Source organism: Sardina pilchardus, chromosome 6, assembly GCF_963854185.1.
Source record: "Sardina pilchardus chromosome 6, fSarPil1.1, whole genome shotgun sequence".
Taxonomy (NCBI): domain Eukaryota; kingdom Metazoa; phylum Chordata; class Actinopteri; order Clupeiformes; family Clupeidae; genus Sardina; species Sardina pilchardus.
The window spans coordinates 17585494-17607447 of NC_084999.1; the positions used below are offsets into that span (position 1 = coordinate 17585494).

The window sequence follows — 21954 nt, forward strand, 5'->3', positions numbered from 1 at the left end:
TAGGCTACCATTGATCTGAGATGGGTTGGAATCAGTCTTTGCTATTCAAGTGTAGGCTAATGCATTCATCATCATAATCAAAGCATCATAACACATTAAATATAAACTTATGATTAAGTCAGCCTTTCCTGGAGTTATCAACAAATTGAACAAACAAATGTATTTAATTTAAATATGGCCTACATATATCAGAAAAAGACTAGCTTACCCATCCCTGGCTGTTGGCTGCAGCAATTCAGGCGAGGTAATACCAGTAGACTTTTTGTGTTTGTGTTTTAATGCCAATTTTCTGTTGCCCACCCACATTTTCTACCAGACAACCAAAATGTAGAAGGCTTGAACTGGCCATGCTACAGGGTATTTTCAGTACGGCAACTATAGCCATTTATTACAAGAAAAGGTCTGTGAGCAATACCGGTACAAAAACCTAGGCCTACTCCTTAGAAAAAAATAACTGCAGTTCGTTTTTTCAAAGTAGGCCTAGCCTACAGTGCAGTTAGTTATACTGCAGTACAGTGCAGTACAATTATATTTTATATCCAAAATACTGCATGTCTGCAGTGGGCCTAAAGTAGGCTAGCCTACACTGAGAAGCCTATTTTTTTCATGTCCAAAATATTGCATTCCCTGTAAGAACTGCAAATAATTCCTCCAAACCTGTAGTAGGCTATTGATACTCAGAAAACTGGACTTTTGTCACTTGAAGTAGTGCAGTTATTTTTGTAAGGGACCACTTGGTGTGCTTTTATGCTGGGTGAACCCCATTGGTGATAGTCAGACTAGTGTGCTTTGAATTTGAAAGGCGGAGCTCACTCAAAAAGCGCCTTCCTCCTCCTTCCAACCTATGTATCCCAAGATTCAGTGCGTTTAGAAGTACCAGGCACACAGACATCATGGCGGACGTTTTGGATCTTCACGAAGCTGGGGGCGAGGATTTTCCTATGGATGAGGATGGTGATGGTTAATATCTAACATTTCCAAAAAATACCAAGTGTAGGCCGTTACTGTCAACAGAAGGAGACCGTTTAACCTATATTGATACCTTCACAGGGCAGTGACTAATGGTGGTCCGGGTAAATCATCCAAACTAGCTGGCTAGCTTGCTAAACGGTTATATGTTAGCTAAGTTTCCTTAGTTCATAGCTTTCTATAACATACATTATATGTGTTTAGGAACATACTTTGTTGCATGTTGTTAACTCCTGACTGGATGAGCGCTAAGTTATAGAAATAGGCAGCGTTGGATATGTTAGCTTCAGGAACTTCACGTTAGTTAGCAGATGGCTACCATTAGCTCACAGTATGCAGCAAGGCCTAGAAACTTAGCTAAACAGAGGGAGCCCATGTGTCCTTAATGTTACCACCAGCTTTTTACCAGACGGCAAGCAAGATTACTTTTGATGAATTGTAACTGTTCTTTCCAGAGTTCGTTCAGCAAGACATACTGGGCAATATGGTTGACTTTAAACGGATAAGACGAGATAACAACTTACTAATGTTTTGTTTTCCTTACTAGAAAGCATCCATAAGTTGAAAGAGAAGGCAAAGAAAAGAAAAGGACGTGGTTTTGGTTCGGGTAAGTTGGCAAATTTCGATACAATCTCTCTTTTTTCACACAAACATACGGACATTTGTGGACGTTTTTGAGATGTAACCAAGTACGCCATACTATTGAAGGTGCAAACAAACGCTGCTGCATTGAGATCAAATAAGCAGCTGGCTCAAGGGTTATAAAAGTATTTTGTATTCGCGTTTAGTTGTATAGTGAATACACCGTTTTTATAGCTGTCCATGTGCATTCACTTCTGGCTCATTGGCTATCAATTTGGTACCTGTAACGGACTATTTGACGTCTTTAGAACACACACAAAAAAAAACATCGGAGGTGTCAATGTTGAGTCACAGTGTAGATCACTTTTATGAAGTATTTATATTGTCTATTCAAAGTATAGTGCTGTTTCGAAATTGACTGATCAAATCAACTGATACCCTGTATTGTTTGCACCTCCAAGTTTTGTGTGAAAGAATTTTAAGTGCCAAATTGTACCTTATGAGAAGGCCAAAGTGCCTTTTATCGCAGCAATCAACATAGAAAATGATTCAGATGATTTTAATTTGTAGATGAAGGCGCAAGGTCCAGAGTGAGGGAAGACTACGACACAGTGGAACAGGATGGAGATGAGCCTGGGCCACAAAGATGTAAGTGCTCTTATTGGATGCTAAAAAGTCAGCTGATGTCAAATAACTTCTTGGTTTTAGTTGTTTTGCATGAACATTCTAAGACATTTATTGCAAATCGCATGGTATTTGTTAGGAAATTATCATAAGCAGGTGGCCATTTGTTTGTCAAGCCCTGTGTTATTTATTAATTAATTAATCACTCTGATGACGTAATGTTTCAGCTGTAGAGGGCTGGATCCTTTTTGTGACTGGTGTACACGAGGAAGCTACAGAAGAGGACATCCATGACAAATTCGCAGAGTATGGAGAAATCAAGAACTTGCATCTGAACTTGGATCGACGAACAGGCTACCTTAAGGTGGGATTGCTTGCATATTGCTTGTTCTCCTAGAGTGCCCACTGCCCACATGGTTTCTTTCATTATTCAAATAGTTTGGAGATGAAGTATTTCATCCAGTCTCTTATTTTACATGTCTACTCCAGCTTTATTTCATTTGAAAGGGGAACTGATTTTTTTTTTTATCATTACTCTAGTAAATGTAGATGTTGATCAGACTGCTCCAGATCAATACACGGGTCAAAACTGTGCTGGTGGCCTGATTTCTACTTCTGCATGTTAGTTATGATTTATGCCTATCCCAGATCTGCCCCCCTTGTCCACAGCCTGGAAAGAACAGAATGGGTCTCGTGTGTGTTTAAAATTCAGATTTGCTGCTGATCAAATATATTGTCATCAGTGCTGTACCTAATTTGGACAGCCAATGATGGACATTTATTATGCATTTTTGTGGTGTTAAGTGTCTAGTCTGAACACATCCTGAAGGTTTTAATCAAATTATCTAGTATCATTATTGAAAAGGTCTCATCCGAATAGCAATCAATTGATTATGTTCAAGAAGAGCAAGGAGGGGACGGCTCCCCTTTACATCCACTACATTGGTACTATGCACTATTTAGGGAAAGTAGTTTAATTGCTAACTGAGTAGTTTAATTGTTAACTGAGTCATTCTGCAGTCCTAATTGATATTATAGTAAGCTTTTGTCCCATTTTAGGGTCCGTTCAGACTTGGCGTCTTTTTCTGACAAAATAAGTTGTGCAGACTGTTTTCTCATCTTGAAAAAAAATCTGCCAGCGTTTTTATTCCAAAAGCAGCCGGAAGCGTTTTTATTGCGATAGGCAAAGTGACTAACGTATGTGTGGACACAAAATATCGCGAAAGAGAAAAATGGGGTTGACTATTGCTTTTAGTATGCTATGGCAAAGTTGTGAAGTCATATCAAACATTTCCCAAAAGCTCAGACACCTAAAACGAGTCTCTCGACCGATGTTCTGTCACCTTCACCATTTTTTAACTGTTGTCATGGGAAACCACAGGTCTCGTTAATCCGCTTGTGATTGGTCAGTTGTAAAAAAGACAGCATGACGTAAGGCGTTTTTCCGCCAGAAGTTGAACATTTCTCAACTTCGAGCTGCAGAAAAAAGACGGCTGCAGTCGCGTTTTAAAAGAAGCCGGCAACTTTTTTGAAAACACGGTCTCCTCCATAGGGTTATAATGTAAAACAGACGCCGGCAGCTGAGAAAAAGATGCTTAGTCTGAACGTACCCTTATATACCATTATTTCTCTCAGGATTGTATAGTCTCCTATAAGAGCAGGGGCATCCTTCTCTATCTTCAAAAGCATCCTGAAGACCCATCTCTTCTGAGAGTAGTAGTGCAGTGCCAGTTGAAATATGCTATTCCTGTAGAAAACCTGTAGCCCAACTACATTCCAGATAAACATTCAATAATACATACTCAATTTGATAATATAATAAATGTGCTGTGAGTAGTATTTAAGCATGGCTGCGTGTGAACAAAAAAAATGTATGACATAAACGTAACAACTGTTTTTAATTCACGGCTATATGTTTAAAGGGATATTCCGCCATTTTTGGAAATACGCTCATTTTCCACCTCCCCTCGAGCAAAACAATCGATATTTACCTTGTTCCCGTTCATCCAGCCATTCTGTGAGTCTGGCGATACAACTTTTAGCTTCAGCCTAGCATAGATCACTGAATCGGATTAGACCATTAGCTTCTCGCCTGCTAGCTTCATGTTTAAAAGTGACTAAGATTTCTGATAATTTTCCCATTTAAAACGTGTCTCCTCTCAAGTTAGAAAGTGCAGTAAGACCAACTGAAAATGAAACCTGGCGTTTTTCTAGGCTGATTTGACATGGAACTACACTCTCATCTGGCGTAATAATCAAGGCAACTTGCAAACGTACCATAGGCGCAGTGATATCGTACGCAGCATCTGAAAATAGTCCCCATAGACATCAAGCAGTAGTAGTGCCAGTAGCTGCAAGTTGCCTTGATTATTACGCCAGATGAGAATGTAGTTCCATGTCAAATCAGCCTAGAAAAACGGCAGGGTTCATTTTCAGTTGGTCTTATTGCACTTTCTAACTTGAGAGGACACACGTTTTAAATGGGAAAATTACCAGAAATATTAGTCACTTTTAAACATGAAGCTAGCAGGCGAGAAGCTAATGGTCTAATCCGATTCAATGATCTATGCTAGGCTGAAGCTAAAAGTTGTATCGCCAGACTCACAGAATGGCTGGATGAACGGGAACAAGGTAAATATCGATTGTTTTGCTCGAGGGAAGGTGAAAAATGAGCGTATTTCCACAAATGGCGGAATATCCCTTTAACCTATTGAATAACTTGATACAGAAGAAAACACATTTTGTGTAATGATGCATCACATGACATTAACAATGATGTGAACAGGTAGCCTACAAGTGTCATCCCGCTCTGTCTGCCACTCATTGTCTGTAGCTGGTTATGCTTTGCATGTGTGGCATTCTGAAATGTGGAACCTTTATCGCTCGTTTCAATTTGGGACATTGCAGTCAGAGTTGTCTGTTTATTCAAGGTCTGAAGACCAAAGTAGGCCTATTACATAGACATTTGAGGTCAGACATGATGAACATCCACACAGCTTGCACTCGCTTAACTTTTAAAACAAAATGTGCATGCATTTCTTATCAAAACAACGCTAAACTTGGTGCTGCACTTAATGTGCTGTGCCCGTAGCAAGACCTGCCAAGCTGGCAAGTTTGAAATCAGTTGGATGAATGTTTCGACAGTTTTGTGGTTAACACACACACACACAGACAGACGTTCCTGTAATTTACAGATATGTATGATTAGTACTTATTGCTGCACTAACATCCTGGTGGTACTTAAATTACTTAAGTCACTTCTGATAAAAGCATCAGCTAAATGTGAATGTTTGAAGCCATTTAACATCTCTTCACTCTAATTATTTACATTTGTTCATTTCAGCAGATGCTTTTAAAACCAAGGTTGCCTTGGTGAATTATGTTTGAGAAATTAGTATTTGTTTCAGGCTGTTCAGCAAATACAGTCTCTTGGTTGTCTTTTGATTTATATAGCTAATGATCTAGCCAACAGATGAAACTCATTTATAGTTCCATTCCATTTCCATTATGAGATGACGGCTAGTTATCTAGCTGACGTTGCACCCTTCTCTCAACCCTAATGGTGTGAAGCTTTATCTAGTCCCCAAATGGGCGTTTTATGGGTTTTTCATACAATAGATTAGAGGTCTGAACTGTGAAGACAAATCCCATTGTTTACCCATTGTGTTTACCTGATACATAAATGGATTTCAAGTGGACGTCAAAGTAGTTCCATTTATGTAGTTTTATAGTAGACATGGATTCGGGATTGCACATTGTTATTGCATAATGGAAATTCTCATGGAAAATTGCCATTTATTATTGCATGCAATAGTTCTCCTAAATGTAATACTTGTAGGTAACTGTTTGTAATGTAAATACACTGGAAACATTGGTGTAGTTTGTTTAATTGCTTAACCACTAGATGGCAGCAGTTCATCAAATATGCACAACGTTGCACAGTGCACACATCAGCGTTACTCAGGGGATCATTTGTCTTGGGGCTGATGCTTGTGTAACTATCCAGAGATGGTGTTTCAGACTGGAGCATATGTGTTTTTGTTTTCATCTGTTTACTCTGCTTGTTTTTCGGTGTTTGTTTTTGAAGTGGTGGTCTGAAGAATACCCTCTGGTCTATTTACAGGGCTACGCACTGGTGGAGTATGAGACGTACAAAGAAGCCCAGGCTTCCATGGAAGGGTTGAATGGTCAAGACCTAATGGGCCAGCCAATCAGTGTGGATTGGGGCTTTGTAAGGGGACCCCCGAAGAGCAAGAGAAGGTGAGTTTTGTGTTTCTTCCCCCCCCCCCCCCGTCATTTGGGCCATGTTACAAGCGTTTGTGCTGAATCCTGGAAAGTGCACGTCAGGCCCGAAACACCCAGAGGAAAATGTATGAAATGTACATTAAAATAACAAATAATCGGGTAGTCCTTGCTTGTTTGAATGTATGTATGTAAACAAAGTGTACTTCCTCAGTACTAACAGTCATTGGTTGTGTTCTGTTCAGGGGAGGCCGGAGACGCAGCCGGAGTCCAGACAGAAGACGCCGCTGAAGAATTGTGGCGTCATGGGTCATGGGGTCATAATGACCATAATGGTGGCTTTTTGGATAATGTATATCCAGAAAGGATTTCTGTGTTTTTGTTATGTTCACTGATGGTTTTGTTAAACCTTTTTATTTCATTTCTTGAACTGGGTTTGGAAAAAATAAAAACTGTAGAATTAAACCAGTTCATTATTCTTTATTAAATGCTAGCTCAGAGAGTTGTATGTTTTTAAGTCATTTCCAAATAAATGTGTTTGTCCTACTTTGAGAGTTTCTTCTTAATGATGTTATTGGACATCTAGATGGTATATTCAGGACTTTGGAAAATGTGGTTGAAATACCAATAACCTGTATATATTGTATAATCAAAACATATCTATGTAGTCAATATATACATGCATCATAAATAGTATTGCTTGTCTCTAGCCCATACTGCTCAGTCATGTTACAGTTTTGTAGAGTCATTTCTTAGTACACATATTTTCTCCCCAGCCAAACTCAAGACAGTCGATCGTTTTGACGTGTAATGTTCCCTATCGCCCTAATAATGTATTCAATTGATACCTTAGAAGTTCCATTTCATTTAGCCAATTATTATAATCGTCATTCGTTCTCTCTGGAGCCATTTGATGTTCAAGCAATCGTGAAAAGCATGAGTACATTTCTTTACTGTCATTGGCTAGTCAACTGACAATCAAAGCCACGTACACTCTCATTGGCAAGTGACTCAAGTTTTTAGAGGTGGGCGGACTCTACAGCGCCTTGGTTGACATTGTTGTGGGAGTGAGAATATACTTTATCGTCGGGTCTTTTAAACCTTATTCGTTGGGACGTGGTTATATTTTTTAGGATAAACCCACGAGTAACTCGTCACAAATCTGGAAATATTTCTTTGAATATTTGAGATGATGAAATTAATCTGTGGGACGATGAAAGACCTATGTACGAGGCTGCTCAAGGTAAGCAGACAAGGGCCATTCGGATAGCAAGCTAGCTCGCTAGCTGGTTAGCATCGCAGCACTGAATTCTGCCTGTCCAGTTTTGCACAGTAGTTGTGTTAGTTCTCAGGTAAAGGTTTGACCTCTCTACACTTTAAATGTGTTTATATATTGCTCGTATCGTGCTGTGACTGTAGCATTGATGAAACATACGAACTTACTCACATGCAATGCTCAAAATGAATGGTTTGAAACTGTTGATACTGAGTAACTCGTGCTAGCAAACCTATTCACTGCTGTTCTGTCTGTCCAATTCTGTTTGTTCTGTGTTTAGCTAACATTCCTAATGACATAAGTTTGTAAAACTTCTTGTCAACTAATGATAGTTCTCAATGACGCTAATTCAGTGTCACACTCATATCCGAATAAATATACCCTAATTTGTAAGATTGGGTGAATTGCAAGTCATTTGTTGATTTTACGTGGTTGCCTGCTCGCGAAATGTTACTCCTTAGGTTGCTGACATTAGCATTGGCCACTTAGCTTTAGCAACTTCAGCTAGTCCCCTTGCTAGCGAATGGTAGCTAGCTTGTTATCGATACATAATCTCTGTTCAGTAGCCTACTAACTGCGCTGCTACAAGCAAATTATATTCATTTGGAAGAGTGCTATGTTGACCACGACCGTACTTGCCAACTACTTAGTTTTTCAACTTCGCTAGATAACTTGATAGCTAGTTAACGTTACTCAACATTAATATGTAACTTCTGGCTTTGCTCGCCAACATTAGCTCTGTGAGAGAAAGCTAACTATGGATGGTCCAGCTATGCTTTCTTTTTTGTCTTGCTTATTCTCTCTGCGTGCGATATGTTCTACGTGTAACCTTATGTTTGTTCTATGGGGCTCTGGCTCTGTAAACCCATTAGTGAAGTCGGCTAACGTCATTCCCCACACATTGGTATTTCACCATGAAACTTGGGCTGTGTTTTTGTTGTTGATGGCGTTTGCTACCTAACGTCAGCTAACTAGAAACTTCAGCAATGCGAGCTAACGATGGCTAAGTCAAGAGATAACGGGTTCCGATGGCCCATCATAACATCGCACCCTCTTTAGTTAGGAGCTGACATATTTCGGAAAGCATATACACATTTTGGACGCCAAACGTAATATAACATCTATTAAATTGATTCGTGGTTGCATGAATCCCATTGTTATGTAGAAAGCACTGCACTGAAACATGGTCTGTTATTCCTCTGTTATGTGTTGATTGAGAACGTCATCTAAGTTAAGTTTTCGAACTTAGGTTATGTGTTTGAAGTGGTCAACTTTTCAATCATGTATTACTCTTTTATTGGAAAGTGAAGTAGTCATTAGCAGCCTCGGTGGTCAGACGTTCTTTAGGGGTGAGCCAACCAAACCAGTGGTAACGTTGTTTCATTGGTCCATTGTATAGTTCTGCGCCGGTGGAGTCCCATCACTAAAATTCTCCGGCAAATGACGGTCGGCCTGCCATTGCCAACATGCCTGCAACAAGAGGCTAGCGTTACACCAGGCGTTTGAATTATTCAGGCCTTTATTTACAAGTTCTTTTGTCAGCTTGTTGTCCGGCGTCCACAGCCAACCTCTACATAAAAGTAGGACAGAAAAACAAGGCCTTGCTTTGCAGACCTTCAGGGCCTGTTTTTAAGCATTTTGTTTTGGTCTCCCTTTGAAGAAAGGCATCATTTGTTGGAAATTGTAGGGTATGCTTGGATTTCTTTGTTCTGGCCTTGTCTATAGTTTGAAGCTGTTCATTTTCGCCAGAGGAATGTGAGAAATCTGAAAAGATAAGAGTTGAGTCAACCAACCTTCTATTTCTGTTTAGGATTTCTATTTGTCATGAAGTTGGATATGGCTCCTCTTAATCACAACATTCCTTATTGTGGTTGCACCTTTTATGTTTGAACAAAATCACTTTGATTGAAGTTTAATTTTTTTACACACTTAAATTTTTTCACATAAAGTGTGCGGTAGGTGTGATAGAATGTTAGATCGATCTGGTGGCTTTAGTGTCATGTCATTGCATTGTTTCAACGCGCCATCACCCCACTACAAGCATGAATGGTCATTAGCCTTCATGTACAGGAATGGGAAATTACCCTGAAAGGATGGAAGTGTCAGAGGGAGGGAGACCGGACAGTAGTCCAGATATCCCTCTCATTCCTACCATTCACAGGTGAACTCTCTCTCTCTCTCGCTCTCTCTTTCTTTCTCTCTTTCTCTCTCTCTGTCCACTTTGAGTATTATTAGAGGCGCCTTCGAGAGTGCACTGCTTGAAGTGTGTTTTCCTTAGGGGATGTGTGTGCATGTGTGTGTGCCTGTGTATGTGCGGGCACACAGGAGTTTGTTCCGTCAGGCTCTGTTACGTAAGAGCTCCGGCTCTTCAAGGAATGCAGCCATGCGTGTAGCAGCACACCCCATACCTGCGGCTGCATACAGCGAGGGACACCATAGGCTGGTTGTTTCTCCTCCTCAGGAATGCAGCTCAGGCTGCACTGGCCATATCATTGATTTACTATGAGGCTGTAGCTGGCTTTACAAATAATGCAAAGGATTGTGTTGGTTTTGAGTAGTCCAAAAACATGTTCAAGACCATCAAGAACTGTCAACACCACTCGTTGGAGAAGATTCTGAATGCAAAGTGAAACTACATGCAATGTGTGTATGATTTATCAGAGTGAATGCATTTGACGTTTCTGTGCTGAATGACTAATAGGAGTGGTTTGTATTATTTGGAACAGGGTATTGCCATCTTATCTTAGATACAGTGATTAGAACGGTTTGCACTCTGCATGTTTCTGAACTTGTTTGACCCAATTCATCAAGACCCTTCCTGTGTGTGTGACCGCACAACATGATGTCATCCATGACGCTGTGTTTTTATCAGAAGCACTACCAATGATGTAACTTATTTGACCCGCTTGTCTTGCATCTTGGACCCTGAACTATTAACCTGAGCACTAGTCATGTGCTTTGGAATGTGTGGTCATTCTTGGGAAATGTATTTTAAAGCAACACCCAGTTCATTGGAAATGATCTATGCCAGTGTGTCCTTTGAATTCATCATTCATTATCAAATCGTTTGTTTAGTCACAAGATACTTGAGCTTGCCGTCACCCAGAAATGACACAACCTGCTGCATAATTATTTTTCAGCCTGCCGACCTACTGTCGATATGATGTTTTAGAGCCATGAGTCCCTCACTCTTTTAATAACTTCCTCTGAGTCTGAGACTGCTAGATGTGATCAAAACAGCCTTATATGTCTGTTTGTGTGGCTAAGAAAGAATTTACAGTGCATTTCTCAGGCTAGTGCACACTGAGGCTGAGTCCATGAACAGCTGTTGGATGAGCAAATGGTCGTGTCCAGGCGGGTGTGTTTGGTGTGGAGAAGGGTTTGGTGTCCGGTGTCATGGCCGATGCCAAGCCTAGTTGGAACTGCGATGCTCCCGAAACACTCCTCCCTCCTCTCGTCTCCACTCCCCCCACCCCTGCAAACAGTGTCAAATGAATAAGTAAACCGATGCGATCTGTAGGTTAGTAGGGCAGTCTTGGGACGTGGCTGGCTTGTTTTTCTGGACACCTCCAAAAGCAAGGCGTGGTGGAGAAAATGTCCCCTCGGAGAATTCATCTTCTTTGAAGAGCGGAGAAGCTATTGATCTTTGTTGGGTGCGGACTTCATGGATCAAACAGTAGAATGTGTTGTGTGTGTGTGTGTGTGTGTGTGTTCTGTCATGTTGATGCACATTTGATTGTTTTAGCCCCTCAGCTTTTGTCTTTTGTGCTTCCTCTCTATTGATCCCATTTGCATCAGTGGGTTCCAGTCGTTGTACCTGCAAACTTGCAGATCTGCCTGTTTTAGGGCTTTTTGCTTCACTATAATGCCCCAGATTAAGTTTTTAAATAGGCTGAATTGAGTACTATTAGCTTTAAATGACAGAAAGGAAAACTCCAGTCTAACAACAACTTAATGTCTATTTGTGGATGATTTGTGATCCTAGGTTATCATTAGAATGGAGTTAACGCCAAAAGATGCACAGTTTTAGTTCACCTTCAGGGCAGTTGGACATGCTGTCTTAGACTCATAACTAGAGGTCTTGACAGGTCTATAAACCTGTTTCCTTTCTTTAACAGACCTGTAACTAAGATGCAGCACGACTGACCTTGTTTTGGTGGCGTTTCTACTTGATAAAGAATACTGTGAACAGGAGTACTATGCCATTAAAGGGATAATCCGGAGTGAAATGCACTTTAGATCAATTTTTCGGACTATTGGGAGTAAATACGTTGAGTTGACACCAAAATCATGTCATTCGGATGTATTTTGAGAAAGTTCGAGCTCACCGTTTTTAGCCAAAACTCGTTAGCCTGGAGGTGACGCGGGCATGTCATTTCGCCGCTACAAAACGCTATTTTTATACCTCTTCTACTGTTCCAAACAACACTACACTTACGTGGTAGTGAGTAGAGGGTCCCTAAAGCCAAACCGAAGTATCCCCACGTCTTTATGTGGTCGGATAGAGAGTCCAGAATGAAATTAATCGAGTCAGTACCTTTCCGGAAATGTCGGTACTGCAGCTGACAACGCTTTAACAACACTTTATTAACATTTCCGGAAAGGTACGGACTCGGTTAAATTCATTCTGGACTCTCTATCCGACCACATAAAGACGTGGGGATACTTCGGTTTGGCTTTAGGGACCCTCTACTCACTACCACGTAAGTGTAGTGTTGTTTGGAACAGTAGAAGAGGTATAAAAATAGCGTTTTGTAGCGGCGAAATGACATGCCCGCGTCACCTCCAGGCTAACGAGTTTTGGCTAAAAACGGTGAGCTCAAACTTTCTCAAAATACATCCGAATGACATGATTTTGGTGTCAACTCAATGTATTTACTCCCAATAGTCCGAAAAATTGATCTAAAGTGCATTTCACTCCGGATTATCCCTTTAATGCATATTACATGCCTTTTTAACAGTGAAATAGTTTAAAATGTAAGGATATCGACAACTGGACCTAGCCTTTTCATAGCCGACCAGTCTATTGCAGTTCTGTGTTGATGGAGACAATGTGCCATGTTTGTTTTAAAATAAACAAGATCTGGCTTAAAAGTACCCAGTGATTCTTTCAGCTTTTGAAAGTCATTGGACATACTTTTGCTGGCATTTGGCTGTGGTCAGGTGAAAGACAAATTGGCAGACAATATCAGACCATTTAAGATGTTGGTGACAGGATTGTGAGGCCTTCGGTGAAATGTTATTCATGAATAAAAATGTAATGAACGAGCTTTGACATCCAAGCAGGTCGTTCATTATCAGTCAATGAAATGCAGGTTGGGTAGACCGTGTTGCAAGAACTTTTTTTTTTCGCATTGTTTTGCCTTGAGGCTTGAGCGTGTTTGGTCGCAGATGGGGTCTTTGTAGATTATGCCATCAAGTATAACAGCGAGTGATATTTACTAATTCATTCATGATATGCTATTCTTTAACAGTCTATAATTAATTAATTGTGCCCTATTCTTTCATATTTTGAGGAGGAAGAATTATGTCTCTTTGTCTCATTTCAGCCATTTCAGTTTAGACTAACAACAAGAACAAGCTGCTGTGTCAAGACAGTAGATGAATTAATGCATGTAAGTACAGCTTTCAAACCTGAATGGCTATGCTGTATTACTTGATTTTTTTTGGTATGAAACACACTGTTCCTGTGACTGGTGCTGGACTTCTGATCAATGGCAGGCCTGTGTCTCCTGCTTCCCCCATGCTGTGTTGCCCTGTCTGCAGGCAGCCACTCGTAAAAAGCCCCCCCCCCCCCCCCCCCCTTTCCCAACTCCCCTGTTTACCTCCACCACTTCCGGCACCACTGGACACAAGCCAGCCATGTGACGCCTCTTGAATGCCCAGGCCTGTTTGTGTCGCCAGCAGAGGGGCCCCAAAACAGGCACCACACCAACAGGGTGGCCCGCCCGCCTCCCTGCATCCTTCCAGGAGTGGCTCTTGGTTGGTGGACGGTTGGTGGTGGTGGTGGCGGCAAGACCTGATCGTGGCTCACACCTTGCTGCTGTATGGGCTTTTCTGTTCAGAGTGGTGAGAAAGGCGTTGGAATGACTGTATGGCCAATGGTGGTTTCCTAGCAGGAAAAAAAAAAGATAGAGAGAGAGAGTGAGTTGTATCACTTTGTGCCACATGCCAGAGTGTTAACGCCTCCTTTATCTGAGCACATTGGTTGGGATGGGAAGTATGTCGCAGGGCCCTGAGAGCAACATCAGCTCCCTGAGCGTCCAAAGGATGCTGAGGTTCAGTGACGCGCGTCTGTGTGCTCAGCATGCGGTGTACTCAAGAACCGCGGATCACATGGCCCGCGCGCCCTCCCCCCCCCCCCGCCCCGTCCCGCCCTGCTCTGCTCCGCGGCAGAGCCACACATCCAGGCAGGCCATAATCCAACCCCTCCACCACCACCCCCCTCCCCCTGGGAGGACCGCGAGGCTGTGGCTGACATCACGGAGACTGACGTAAAGCTGCCAGGACAGCAGCAGGAGTGCAAGCACGTGGGGATTCACATGAGTGAGACACACGGGAGGGAGGGAGGGAGGGAGGGAGGGAGCGAGAGAGAGAGTGAGTGAGTGAGTGTGTGTGTGTGTGTGTGGGGAGGAGGAGGGGGTTTGAGCTTAACGGCTCTATTTGCCTCTATGACAGATAGACACAGCCTTTGGGAAGCACAGCGCGAATAGAGCTATTAGTTGTGGTTAGTAACTTGTTAGCCAGAAGCAATGTGGATGTAGTAGCAGATGCAGAGTGTACAAGGTGTGTGTGTGTGTGTGTGGTGTGTGTGTGCGTGCGTCCATCCCTATGCAGGCTCTGTGCTACTGTGCGCTGTTGTTTCACAGTTTGCTCATAGTAGGAGTCATGGTCACATCAGTAGTTCCTTTTAGGACATTTTCCAAATATGGTAAGAGTTTGGATGTGCAAGCTCAAAGGAACCAGTCTCGGCTAGTGTTTAATTATTTTCAAATTTTAAAGGGTGCAAAGGTCTCTGTTTTCCCTTAGCCCTCATCAATTCCTAGACAGCCCGACGAAATCTAACACGCTTAGGAGTACTCCGATCTGGAGCCAAAGGGATTTAAGCCTGAGAGGAAGAAAAGCAGAAGAGACGACGAGTGAACACTTAACTTCAGTCTGCCAGACATTTGTTGTTTGGAGTTTTTTTCCGTTAACGTCCTCTTATCAAAATTCTAGGGTGCTTTCAGACATCATAAAAATCCTATATGTCATTTCCCATGTCTACGCATTTAGGTAGAATCATCTAGTCTTATGCTTTCCACATAAACAACTTGTTCAACTAAGCCTCATCATGTTTGATTCTATGAATTGAATCTATTTGCTAAACTGAACTGGCTCTGAGTCACCTTGGCTCTAAAGATTGTCCGGAAGGAAATTGTGAAACGTATTCCACTCAAGCTGGGCGGTAAACTATCTTCTTAGGATGCATCTACTGTACCATGGTATGCCAAGGCCAACAATACACATGGGTTACTTCAGCCACATCCAATATGGTATTAATGTTGAAAGATTGTTGAGCTAGAGTGCTACCTGGAATTTGTGTTCGTGCTAGATGGTGCTTTTTGGTCAAAGGATTACTTAGTATCAAAAAATGGAAAGATACCAAAGCACTCCTAGTAGAAAGTTTAAAATGCCTTGAATACACATGATAAAAACCACACACTCCGACGCATTTCGGCTGAAAGCCTTCGTCAGGGAGTGATTGATGGGAGTCAGGGAGGGTATTAATGCTATTGGTAGGTAGGAAAGCAATCATGCAAATCATCTATCAGCATCTTTTATCTACTCTTGTGTTTACTGCAGTGCTCACGCTGTCGTAACTCCTCCTCCCTCAGGGATGGACCGCTATGGAGGAGCAGAGAGTTTGGAAATGTAAGGCCTCTCGTGGAGATGAGTGAGAAAACTGTGGATTTGTGGGAAAAGCTCATTTATTCCTTAGCTTTCGCTAGGCCTATATGTGAATTGCATAACCAGTGTTGTTGACACTGGTTCAGCTTCACTTTGTCTTGTGGCAGTGTGCCCCATTAGTTGGAGTTGATGTTTATGTGCTTAAGTCATCTCACAGCTGATAAATACTGAGGAGAAGTGTTGTGAGTGTGCTCTGCTTTCAGATCTTTTGGACTACCTCTGGCAAGCCACGCTACTGCATGTTATAGGTCTCATTTTGCTTTTAAACATGTTGGCATCGATTCAGTAGAGAATTTCTCGATTCTCTTTTTGGGTTGTCGGCACAGGCCATATTTCTGACACACTGTTTTGCTGAATTGAGCAGCTTGAATCTTCCTAGTTATCAGTGTGATCACAGTGGCTTGGCCTCATCCAGTGTTAATCAACAGGTGTCACCTATGGAGTGACCGTTGTATTCAGTTAAAATAATAGACATAGTATGAGTGTCTGCGTTGGTAATTGAAAATATGTGTTTTGCTTGCACCAGTAACTGAATTAATGGCTACAATGTAAGCGGGGATCAGGCACCACTATGTAGAACTGGCATCGATACCGACCAGATATTTGATGGATATTTGCAAATGTATGACATTTACCGATGACAGTGGGTATCTACATCAACTCTGCACTAGCCAAATGTTGTGTTATGTGTGGACTGGGGCATTCAGAGATGGTGCTATGAAGGCCTGAATTTGAAAACGGTTCAGTTACTTATTTTAATGGTTATTTTTGTTTCCTTGCCACTAAATAGGATAATTAACATCAGTGAAACAAATGAGTACAAAATCAGTGGAATTAGCATCGGTTATCCGTTATCTGCCAAATGGTTGTTATAAACATCGGTATCGTCCCAGAATTTTACAGTTGGTGCGTCCCTAATTCTAAGTAGGCCACATCTACTTGATTTGTGTCCCTTTACTTTATGGAATTTTGACAGAACACACTGATTGGAATACATGATTTTGGAGTGCTGAGTTGTCAGATTCCGAGTGCCTTGCTGCTTGTGCCCGTCCTGCTCAAGGGCCTTCTGTCGGAGTGAGGGAGGGCAGTGATCACTCAATCAGAAGATAATGAACTCATCCCAGAGAACCCTGGAGGAGGAACTGTCAGGAGTTTGAGGACACACTTCCGTGCTTTCTCTCTTTCTCTTCCTCTCAGCATCATTTAATCCATTTCCCCTGTTGGGTTGTGAGGGAGTGTGGTACCGAGAGCAAGCCTCGGAACACGATGGCATGTTCTATCTAGAACTTTTGCATGAGTCTGTATTGTCTTTGAGTTTGTAGCTAACGCACATCTAACATTGTATTCAATACAGATGGTCTGCTACCCCAGCATAGTTATTGAAGTCACCGTCAGTGTTCCAGAAACTGTTAATGGTGCACAGTCCCACTGAAGTCCCTGCGCTTCTGTTTGTGTAACTGCCACACAGTCATTGGCAGTGGTTGAACAGATGTTGTGTCTTGGCACATAGGGTGCCTCTCAACATCTCTCCTCGATCCTCGATGCTCGATCCTCGAGGGGCGTTCCCACTGATCTATAACTAACATGGGATAGACTATCCCATTGTTGCCGCCCCATCATTCTTTATCTAGATTAGTGAGGACGATGATCGAGGAAGGAAGGGAGGGTGTATAGAAGCCCAAATGAGAGTCACCCATAGTCCTCAGGCCTGTGCAGAGAAATCACCACACAGGTTTTGCCATGACATCACCACAGTGACAGTGACCAGTGTTCCAGCATTAGATAGATTTGGCACCGGTCCCTGGAATGCCCACATCATCAAACACACACACACACACACACACACACACACACACACAAGTTCTGGAATGGCAGGGTCAGCTTGCTGCCGAATGCTGTCAACGTTGTGGTGACATTTATTCCCCCACAATTAGTTTGTTTTATTCAGGGAATGTTTGTGAATAAAACAAATTTCTGCTCCCTTCCGCGCTCTCCGTCGTCAGACGCAGAGTTACTCATGTCTAACTTTAGCGGGCTGATTATGTGTGTTGCTATTTTAGGAGGCAAAGGCGGTTCTAATTCTTGGTCTCTGCCTGAAGAGAAGGGCTTGCTCATGCCTTAGCGGCCCTTCTGCCTCTCTCTCTCTGGCGCGGCAGTGCTCCAGTAAGCCCTATTGCTCAGCTCCGGGGATATCGGGAGGATATGGCACTTCCTGGAGAAAATGCTGGTTAATGCTCCGGAGAGATGCTGCACTGACAACCAGTGATCCCCCTCTCTTCTCCTCTGCGGTCACTGACCTCATCTCTGATCCTTCCTTTTGAGTAACTTAGAGTTTGTTTTGAAGTTCTAGTAATAGCATGAGTAATTAAACTTATCTTGTGATGGCGAACTGGAAGCTTAGGTAATATATATATTGTGAAGCAATTGGCCTGTGTCAATAGCATATAGCATTCATGTATTATTATTATATATATATATATATATATATATATATATATATATATATATATATATGCTGTATGCTAACTATACATCACACTATCGATCAACAACCTCTCGTCATGTCTAAAGGTTAGACTAGATCCCAACTGATATGGGATTTTACAAAATTATGCTGATTTCGTCATTTGACGGTTTCAAAAAAAGATAATTGATAAATTATCCGATATTGAATTTCAGCAAAGACAGTTTAATGTTCATCAATTATTACCATACGGTACCAATTGTTCAATTCTGATCAAGGTGGAACACAATGTGTTTGAATATGCCTGACTATCTGGTATTGTAAATTAAGTGCTCTTGATAAATTTGAAATTCTTATTACTAAATAAGTAGTGTTAGTTCTTTGTTCTTTAATAACATCTATTGTCACAATAACGGCTTTCAAGGTATTATGATGCTATTACTTTATGCGAGCAAAACATCTTTCACCCACCAGCTGTAAACTATGTACTTCCTTACTTGGTGTAGAAATGCAAGAAACTGAAGCCTGAAACCAGTGAAGGGAGTAAGAGCAGATTCGACACCAGCAACATGAGTGCATTGAGCTAGGCTTGATGGGTGTGGCATGAACTTGCATAGCAAAATGTGTTGACCAATTTTTGAATTTTTTGTAATCCAATCCAAGTGTGAGCACTGAGCCATGTGATGCTGATGGAGACACATTGTCCATTTAGTTTGCATAGACTTTGAGTGGCCTCTTCAAAACATGCCCGAGTCTTGCGCCGTCAACTGCCGATCAGTCAGGCTCTACCACCACAGACACACCATTGTGATATTCTAACTGCTTTGATTGCATCAGTGTTTAGTGAGTTATGACCGAGTTACGACACAGTCTGTGCATGTGACGACGAGGCCATATTTTAATCTCTGACACCACTCGGTGGGTAGGCTCGTGAACTCCATCCTTCACAACTCTGCGTCACGTCTTCTTAAAGGCAGAAGGCAAAAAAAAAAAAGCCGGGGAGTCAAAAGTAGGACAGTGGGCGCTGCAGCAAAAGAGATCTCTTCCCTCCAGACTGTGGTCTGTTTCCTTCCCCTCTTGTCTGCGTGCTTGTCTTATGTCACTGCAGCAGCTGGGGCCCTGGCCCTGGGGAGGCGGCTCTGCCGGAGAGGAGTGGAGCGCGAGAGGGGGGAAAGTGAAAGTGAGATGCAGGGGGAAACGGGGGGGGGGGGGGGGACACGAAGGATGAAGAAGAAGGACCAGAGGAGGTGAAGGAAGTGAAGGAGCTGAAGGAAAGAAGGATGGACAAGCAATTTTTTTAAAGACAAAGACAAGGAGGAGGAGAGAACATTATATAAAAGAGAAGGAGGATGGACAAGAGATGAGAGGAGTGTACGGAGAGAAGAGAGTGTAAATGGGGAAAGGATATGGAGTGGGAAAAGAGATCGATGATCGATGGAAGATTGAGAAATGAAGAGGTGATTGCGCAGAGCAATTAAGTAGAAGATTGTCAGAGAATGACACAGAAGAGTGGAGAGGGCTGGGCTGGGCTGGGCTGGGCTGGCTGGGGCTGGGCAGTAGTGTGATGATTGGAGCTCTTTGTGTTGCTGCTGTGTTTGCCGGGGCCCGGGAGAATCGGTTGAGTCGCGTGGCTCGCCCTCAGCAAGGGTGGGAGGCCAGTGACCGTGTCTCTCTCTCTCTCTCTCTCTTTTCTCCCTCTTTTTCTCTCTTTCTTTCTCTCTCTCTCTCTCTCTCCCTCTCTTTTCCCCTCTCTCTCTCCTTTTTCTTCTCTTTCTTTCTCTCTCTCTCTCTCTCAGAGCAGAACGCATTCCTCTCGCCCTCTCACCAGCAGACTGGCCTCAGCTTGGCCCCTCCTCAAGAGCCATTTCAGGACAAGAGCTCACACACACACACACACTCACTCACTCACTCACTCACTCACTCACACACACACACACACACACACACACACACACACACACACACACACACACACACGGATGCTGTCTTCCTCTTCCTCTTCCTCTATCCCTCGTTCCTTTCATGCACGCAGGGCAGGCACAGCGTCTTGCGCCTCTCTGCCCATTACGCGCACACGGCCATGTTTGGTCAGAGTGGTGCCGATTCACTCGGGGCTGTTTTTGTTTCCCACCGCAGCACACAGATAAATATTTATTAATAAATGCCAGATTCAGTGCGGACATTAATGCCTCGCTCAGGGCTCTCGCGCTTATCTCCACTCATCTCTTCTGTACTTCCCCACCTCCTCTCTCCCTCTTTTATTCCCTCTTTTTTTTATTTCCCTCTTTATTCCCCCTCTATCTCCACTCATCTCTTCCGTACACTTTCTTTCCTTACATACCTACTCTCTCTCTACTTCCCCCCCCGGCCCCGCCTTCCTCTTCCCCTCTCTTTCCCTCTTTCTGTCCCTCTTTTTATTCCCCCTCTTTCTCCCCTCTTTTGTCCACCTCTGCAGGTCTTCCCTCATGTGCTCATTTGCTCACTAAGCACTCTGTGGCCCTGAGTGGGGGGTGAATGGCCAAGACAATTAGCTGTATTGATTTATAGGTGGTGGGTGAGCACTAATAGTTGCAGGAAGTGCACCGTGGTCACTCTGGTCCCCAGGAGTCAGCGTCAGCTTGCACTCCATTGCACCCTAACACCCCCCCCCCCCCCAAAACACACACTCGCATCCCCCCCTCACACACCATCCTTTCATCCTTTACACACTTAGACATGGTGCTCGAGATGTCGAGAGAAGAGAAGGGTTACCCAAGGGAAGAGTTTGGGAGGTGTGTGTGTGTGTGTGTGTGAGAGAGAGAGAAGAGAGGAGAGAGAGAGAGAGCGCATGCGTGCTCTGGCAGGGTTTATTGCAGTCTTTTATGTTGTGCTGTGCTGTGCTGAACATTTCCTAGCTCTGCTGCGCTTGGCAGAAGTGTCTCCTTCTAACTACTTAAGAGAGCAGCTCACTGCAGTGCTTACAGTGATGCTTATCGTACACTGGCAGCTTATGTAATATGGCCCATAACCGACACATACACATACACCAACACATACATGTGTGCGCGCCTACGCACTCAAGCCTCTTATACATACGTGCTGTACGTACGCGCACACACACACTCACACTCACTCACACACACACACGCGCTTACGAGGACATGGGATGGGCTACGTTGCCTGAGCAGAACTGGGTTAAGACTCAGCAATCCTTCAGACCCATCACTCGCTCACTGCGAGGCATTATGTAATCCACCCCACCCCCCACTCACCCAGCTCTGATCTAACATGATTAGCGAGCCATTGCCCCGCTCACACACCTGTATTTGCTTTTCTGTCGAGATCTGCTTGCTTTGAGTGTGTAATGGTTGTTTAAAGCATCGGACAAATGTAAGCTGATAGCGTTGCCCTGATCGTAACACAATGGAAGGAGTGCGTTTAGTTCGGTGAAGGGCACAGGTGATTGGCCAGATGAAGACTGTGGAGGGAGCTGATTGGGTGTTGGGAGTGAGAGGGTGGGGCATACGCGGTGTTTGTTGATTCAGGCTGTGTTGTCCTCTCATCTCTTTATCTGACCTCTAGTGCACTGGGACACAATGTGTGCTCACCGACAGGATTTGGTTTTCTGGCACACACATGCCGCCGGCTGCCTTTTTTTCTGGTACTCGCTCGCTCACTCACCTCTCCTTTCTCTGTGCTCTTGCTCCATCACACACACACACACACACACACACACACACACACACACACACACATGGTGTCTCTCTTTTTTCATTCTCTCTCCCTCTCCCTCTGTCTGTCTCTCTCTGTCTCTGTCTCTCTCTCTCTCTCTCTCTCTCTCTCTCTCTCTCTCTCTCTCTCTCTCTCT

General features: G+C 43.1%; 2 protein-coding genes across 4 annotated transcripts in view; both read left to right on the forward strand.

The window, feature by feature from the left end:
• The first annotated feature begins 821 nt into the window (after positions 1-821).
• rbm8a (RNA binding motif protein 8A) lies at positions 822-6963 on the forward strand. 2 transcript variants are annotated; one of them, XM_062538802.1, is made up of 6 exons: positions 822-954; positions 1517-1576; positions 2122-2199; positions 2403-2539; positions 6299-6435; positions 6663-6963. In XM_062538802.1, the coding sequence occupies exons 1-6, from the start codon at positions 894-896 to the stop codon at positions 6706-6708; spliced, it is 519 nt and encodes a 172-aa protein (XP_062394786.1). In that variant the 5' UTR covers positions 822-893; the 3' UTR covers positions 6709-6963. The 2 variants fall into 2 exon arrangements, with proteins under 2 accessions (XP_062394786.1, XP_062394785.1); XM_062538801.1 differs by having other exon boundaries at positions 845-960.
• A 491-nt stretch (positions 6964-7454) lies between these two features.
• Positions 7455-21954, forward strand: part of otud7b (OTU deubiquitinase 7B) — a 34714-nt gene continuing 20214 nt past the window's right edge. For both annotated transcript variants that reach the window (XM_062538747.1, XM_062538748.1), the window contains exon 1: positions 7455-7660. The gene's annotated coding sequence lies outside the window, so the exon portion shown is untranslated. The remainder of the gene's footprint in view (positions 7661-21954) is intronic.

What these genes read in the sequence shown, in the direction of transcription:
- rbm8a (XM_062538801.1), top strand. Translation starts at nt 894, where the DNA reads ATGGCGGACGTTTTGGATCTTCACGAAGCTGGGGGCGAGGATTTTCCT. An exon ending in TGAGCCTGGGCCACAAAGAT is followed by an intron (nt 2,200 to 2,402) that starts GTAAGTGCTCTT and finishes GTAATGTTTCAG; the next exon opens with CTGTAGAGGGCTGGATCCTT. An exon ending in CCCCCGAAGAGCAAGAGAAG is followed by an intron (nt 6,436 to 6,662) that starts GTGAGTTTTGTG and finishes TGTTCTGTTCAG; the next exon opens with GGGAGGCCGGAGACGCAGCC.